Raw genomic sequence first — 6,024 nt, forward strand, 5'->3', positions numbered from 1 at the left:
GTCTGAAGATCATCTCTGGTGATTTTGAAGAAGATATGACAAAAATTGTAGGAGGAGTAGGCTTTCAAAGGTTTTTGATAAAAACGGAAATGGCGGGAAGTCTATATAACCGGAAATTAACGCCATGGTGTGCGTTGAACTCGGCTTGATCCAGGGAATCCAATGGTACCTCATTTTTGAAAATGAGTCATACGGTTCAAAAGTTGCGTGTGTAAACACAAGTCCAACTTTGACCCATTGGTGGCGCTAGAGTGGTCTAATGGGAGACATGAAACTTGGTGTAGGTATAGAAGAAACTGTCCTTAATGAGTGTGCCAAATTTCACAAAAAGTTGTCGATGGGGTCTAGGGGCTGCCATTGACTCCCATGGTACAAGAATTACAAATAATAAAACCACCAATAACAATAGGTTTCCTCCTTACGGAGGAATCCTAATAATAAAACCACCAATAACAATAGGTTTCCTCCTTACGGAGGAATCCTAATAATACCACCAATAACAATAGGTGCCTCGCAGCTTCGCTGCTTGGCCCCTAATAAAACTAACAATAACAATAGGTTTCCTCCTTACGGAGGAATCCTAATAAGAAGAAAAGGTAGAATCACTTATGTGGCTTCGCCGCTTCTCGGCTTGGCCACCAATAACAACAGTTTCTTTAGTAGTTTATGCTTCTCTGCAACTCTGTTGATTACAGTGACTGTGTCCAAAGCTGCAAGTACGTCCTTTTTCAACGTTAATTTGTTTGGTCATTATCATCGTCATTGTCATCATAGCATATGCACTTGCTCCACAGATTTATAGCTGTAGGCCACGGCATCTGACTCACATTTTTTCAAAATATACCACAACGTGTTTACGGTTTCAAGCGCTGTGTACAGAAACATAGAAGCTCTCCCGGGCTTTGGGGTTTGCCTCGGAGCATTCGTTTTCGTCACACAAACGTGGCAGCCGCCCATTAGTGTACAGGTGTATGACGTAACCAACCAAACCTTTGATTGGTCCAAGACTCTCCCAGAGCATCATGGGAAATCATTTGCCGCGAGAATCGAAGCTAACCGTCTTAATACATCCATGAAGCTAACAATAACAATGGATCCAGGGATCGAGTTAAAACTTTTCAAAGTATGTGGCGCCATATCGCCAGTGTAAAAAAGCCCGCCGCGGAATCAGCAGTAGCTGTGGAGTGCAAAGAAAAAACGAGAAAGAAAATGTATTTTTCGAATAAGTGGCGTATTGATGACAATGGGAAAACTAGGGAATGGTTAGCCTACCTTCCCGGCGAGCAGTCTATGCATTGTACTTACTGTCGAACCTACACGTCGCCAGAAAATGCTAACAATTCGTTCGTCAGAGGAACAACTAACCTTAAATTAGAGGCAATAAGAGACCACGAGTCATCCAAGTCTCACATCAAATGCACTGCCATACAGTTGGCGAAGACAGAACCCCAGGAGCAGAGTGTGGCAATAAAGGCTATCTGCTCCATGCAATCGGCGCAATTGGACCGGATGAGAATTCTGTTCAGAAACGTACATGCGATCGGCAAGAAGGGAAGACCTTTTCGGGACTATGTTTGGATGTGCAAGTAATTACTAACTTGAAATTGTGTTTTGTGATGGCTAGATAGATAGCTAGTTTTAGCAACAGCGAGCAAATAATGCAGCATAACGCACATTGTTAAATGGATAAAACAAATTACATATTTGTAATGGAGGTCAGTGTTATTAAAGTCACAATTGTCCTGTGAACTCCTTTCAGAGTGGATGAGCAGAAAGGACTGGTGATAGGGAAAACTTACCAGAACAAGAAGCAGGCCAGAGTTTTCATGCACTACATTGCTGAGGTGGCAAAGAGGGATCTTAAAAATAAGATTGAGAATTTAAAGTGTCTGGCAATTATGTCAGATGGATCAACTGACAGTTATGGAGGAAGAGTTTCTGTACACCAGAGTGAGCCAAGCAGGGAACGTTGAGGTGCACTTTGTCGGAATCCAGGCTGTTGAAAAGCCAAATGCAGAGAACATCACAGCAGCCATCATAAGGATGATGAGAGAGGTGTGTGAGGATGAGAGTTGGCAGAAAAAACTTGTTGCTTGTGCAACAGATGGAGCAGCAGTGATGACAGGGTCCAGAAGTGGAGTGGTCAGCAGACTACATGGCGACAAGTCCTACATCCTGGGTGTCCATTGCATAGCCCATAGGCTGGAGCTGGTATTTAAGGATGCAGTGAAGAGTAGCCCCCAGTGCAAAAAGTTGGATGACCTCTTGTCTTCCCTCTATGTGTTCTATCACAAGAGTCCACTCAACAGAGCAAACCTGAAAAACAGCTTCAAGGCGTTAGGAATGAAGCCACTCATTCCAACTAGAGTAGGAGGTACCAGGTGGCTTGCTCATCTCTTCAGGGCACTAGACCACTTCCTCAGAGGCAATAGGGGCCTAATCCAGCATTTTGAGCAGGTACAGTAGTATAGGCTAAGGCAAAGCTAATGATAATTTTAGTTTAAATTACTTGACTAAACTGAACTGACTCAACATAATAATACTTAGGCCTATAATCAATAATTGAAAAGTTGAACAAATTGATTCAAATGTGCAATTGTGTGTTGAAGATCCAGTCACCAGATTCGGAGGGGGTGAATCCTGTGCAGAAAAGCAAGGCACGTAACTTCTACCAAACGGCAAAGGATCCAGCTGTAGTGATGTTCAGCTGCTTTTTGCACGACAGCCTGACCCACCTCAGCAACCTGTCTGCATCCATGCAACGGCCATCTATAACAGTGGCAGAGGTTCGGAGCAGCCTGATAGCCACACAGGCTGTCTTAACTAAACACAAGAACAGGTAGGTGTGCGTGCATGTGTGTGAGGCAGAATATTTTTAAATATAATGAATAAAACATAGTGCTTTGTTGTGTTCTAAGACCCGGACCCAGGCTTAGGTCATTCTTAGAAGATCCAGCCACATTTGAGGGTGTTACCTTGGCAGTACCCAGAGAGGACCTCTCCCTGGCTGGTGTGAACTCCAAAAAAGACAAGCTGATAGACACATTTTGCAGCAGTATGGCGACACAATTTTGTGACTTCAGCTCTGGAGTACTACATGCTTCCAAACTGGTGGATATCACAAGCTGGCCGAAAGCAGACACACGTGAAGGTTATTATTAAGCACATTCAACATACATATTCTAAATCGTTAAGTAGAAACGTTTTACTGTTTGTGCTACCTTAAGTTTTCCTTGTGTGTGTCTGCAGATTTTGGAGATGCAGATGTGGATTGTCTTATGAAGCACTTTGGTCCACAATTGGCTTCCTCTGGGGCCGATTTGGATCTGATTCCAGACCAGTGGACGTTCCTCAAGAGCAGTTTGTACCAGCAGCATGAGAACATGGAGCAGATGACCTGGCCGGAGATAAACCAGAGACTGGGAGGCCAGTGCCCTGATTTCCTTCAGCTTGTTGACATAGTACTCTGTATTCCATCATCCACAGCAGACTGTGAGCGGGGTTTCAATTTGATGAAACAAGTGAAGAGTGACTGGAGGTCAGGTCTAAGGTTGGACACACTATCTGACCTGCTCACAGTGCAGCTAACCAGCCCTAACATTGAAGACTTTGATCCAGACTCAGCCATCCAGCTGTGGCATCAGGCCAGCGTCAGGAGGCCAGACTTCATGGAAAGAGGAGCCAAGTAGAGGAAGACCCAACTTGAAGATGACAGTGAAACGTCTGAGGAGGAGGATGACTCTGAACAAGACTAAAGTGACACTTTATTATTTTACTGAGAGATGAGTTATGAATTAATTGATATCTGAACGCAATCTGTTTGCACTTAAAATAAAGAAATGTAAATTTAAAGAAATGTAACATGTCAAAAGATGGAAACTATTTCACACTACAGATGTTTTTTTATGTTTTTTTTGTTTTGTACATTAAACATGTAGACCTTTAACTGTCTGATCAAATGTTTTATTTAGTTTACTTCTATTTTGATCAGAAACAGTCTTTTGTTTTAGATAGTCGGTCACACAAGAGGCAGTCTGTTTTGTTCACCATTAAGGCAAGGTACATTTACTTATATAGTACATTTCCATTTGCCAATCTCCAATTTTAATAATGAAAAAGAATGTAGGCCTATTAGAGCAATTCAAAATATGCTAGTGCATTATCTTTTATAAATTTGATTTCTGGAAAAAAGTGGCAGGTAAAAAATAAAAGTGGATGGTAAAATTTGGCATCCACCTGCCATGTGGCAAAAAAGTTAATTTCCCACCCTGCACAACAGCTCACTGAGCACTTCTCCTCAAATCAGCTTTATGAACCTCTCCAGTCTGGATGTCTTCTTCACCACAGCACTGAAACTGCATTAGCTAAGGTAGTCAATGATCTATTATTAGCCTCTGACGCGGGCTCTATCTCTGTTCTGGTTCTTCTAGACCTAAGTGCAGCATTTGACACTGTGGATCATGAGATTCTCCTGGAGCGTATGGAGAACTATGTTGGGATTTCTGGTACTTCACTTCAGTGGTTTAGATCCTATCTATCTGATAGATCACAATATGTCCACTATGATGGCTGCTCATCCAGGAGCTCCACTGTAAAATACTGAGTACCATAGGGTTCAATTCTAGGCCCTCTGTTATTTTCACTCTATATGTTGCCTTTAGGAAACATAATTAGAAGCTCTGGGGTAAATTTTCACTGTTATGCAGATGATACTCAGCTATACATGTCCATAAAGCCTGGAGAATTTCCACATGCTATGGAAAAATGTGTTTCCGGGTTGAGAACTTGGATGACAGCAAATTTCCTTCTTCTTAATTCGGATAAAACCGAGGTTCAAATTTTCGTCCCTAAAAAATACAGAAATAATGTATGCAATCTGACCTTAGACTTATCCGGCGTCAAAGTATCTCAAAGCCAGCTGGTAAAAAATTTACGAGTAACATTGGACCCAGACCTTTCGTTTGAGTACCATATTAAACAAATCACCAGAACCGCATTTTTCCATCTATGAAATATTGCCAAAATACGAAAATTCCTCTCAAAGGATGATGCTGAAAAACTAATACATGCTTTTTTAACGTTCGATTGGACTACTGCAATGTGTTGTTCTCTGGCCTCCCAACTACCTACTTGAAAAATGTACAGCGGGTACAAAATGCTGCCGCTAGACTATTGACCAAAACAAGAAGGTTTGATCATATAACATCTACTCTTATCTCTTTACACTGGCTCCCTATCCAAGCCAGAGCTGATTTCAAAGTTTTATTACTAACTTACAAATCTCTGCATGGATTGGCACCACTGTACCTCTCCGGTCTCCTTGCACCCTATTGCCCCACAAGGACTCTAAGATCTCAAGATACCGGCTATCTGGTAATACCCAAAATTAAGAAAAAAACTGGTGGAGGTAGGGCGTTCTCATATAGAGCACCTCTTCTCTGGAAGAAATTACCTGTCTCAATTAAGGAAGCTGATACTGTTTCGACATTTAAAACTAGACTACAAACGTTCTTGTTTAGCCAATTCTATGCTTGTTAGAGGTTAGTATGCGTGTACTTTCTAAGTAAACCTGAGGTGTGCGTTTGCCTATGTGTGTATCACATGTAACTTTTAAATTGTAATTTTACTTATGTTCACACTGCCCATTTAGATGTTACAGATAAAGTAAACCTGTTAATGTATATTGTTACTGTTATAGTTCCGTTGCTCTATATTGTTATTGTTATAGTTTACTTGTTGGAGACAACGGGGGACTGGTTGTTTTCATCCTTATTCTACGGTGGCCCTGAAGTGCAAATGACACCCCCTAATATGAGTACATCCCCCAAATGAAAACACTCCCCCAGAATATGAGTCAACTCCCCCCAAATCGGATGACTTGATCACCTCCCCCCAATACAAAAACACGCTCCCCCAAATGGAAAACGACATTACATTCCAATACCCTCTTAGCTTTGTTAAATTGCTGCACTAGTCCACACTTGACCAGTGGGGATCTCATTCTATTACGACTGTAACTGTTAG

General features: G+C 41.8%; 1 protein-coding gene across 1 annotated transcript; it reads left to right on the forward strand.

Annotated features, from left to right (window-relative positions):
• The first annotated feature begins 1,509 nt into the window (after positions 1 to 1,509).
• Positions 1,510 to 3,689, forward strand: LOC146267960 (zinc finger protein 862-like). The gene is given in 6 exon segments (XM_084709421.1): positions 1,510 to 1,586; positions 1,760 to 1,918; positions 1,920 to 2,457; positions 2,610 to 2,839; positions 2,919 to 3,151; positions 3,250 to 3,689. Coding segments are annotated over 6 exon segments (1,677 nt in total).
• The last annotated feature ends 2,335 nt before the right edge of the window (positions 3,690 to 6,024 follow it).

The sequence above is a fragment of the Hypomesus nipponensis genome, chromosome 11 (genome assembly GCF_054491055.1).
Source record: "Hypomesus nipponensis isolate SF chromosome 11, ASM5449105v1, whole genome shotgun sequence".
In the NCBI taxonomy this organism is placed as follows: Eukaryota; Metazoa; Chordata; class Actinopteri; order Osmeriformes; family Osmeridae; genus Hypomesus; species Hypomesus nipponensis.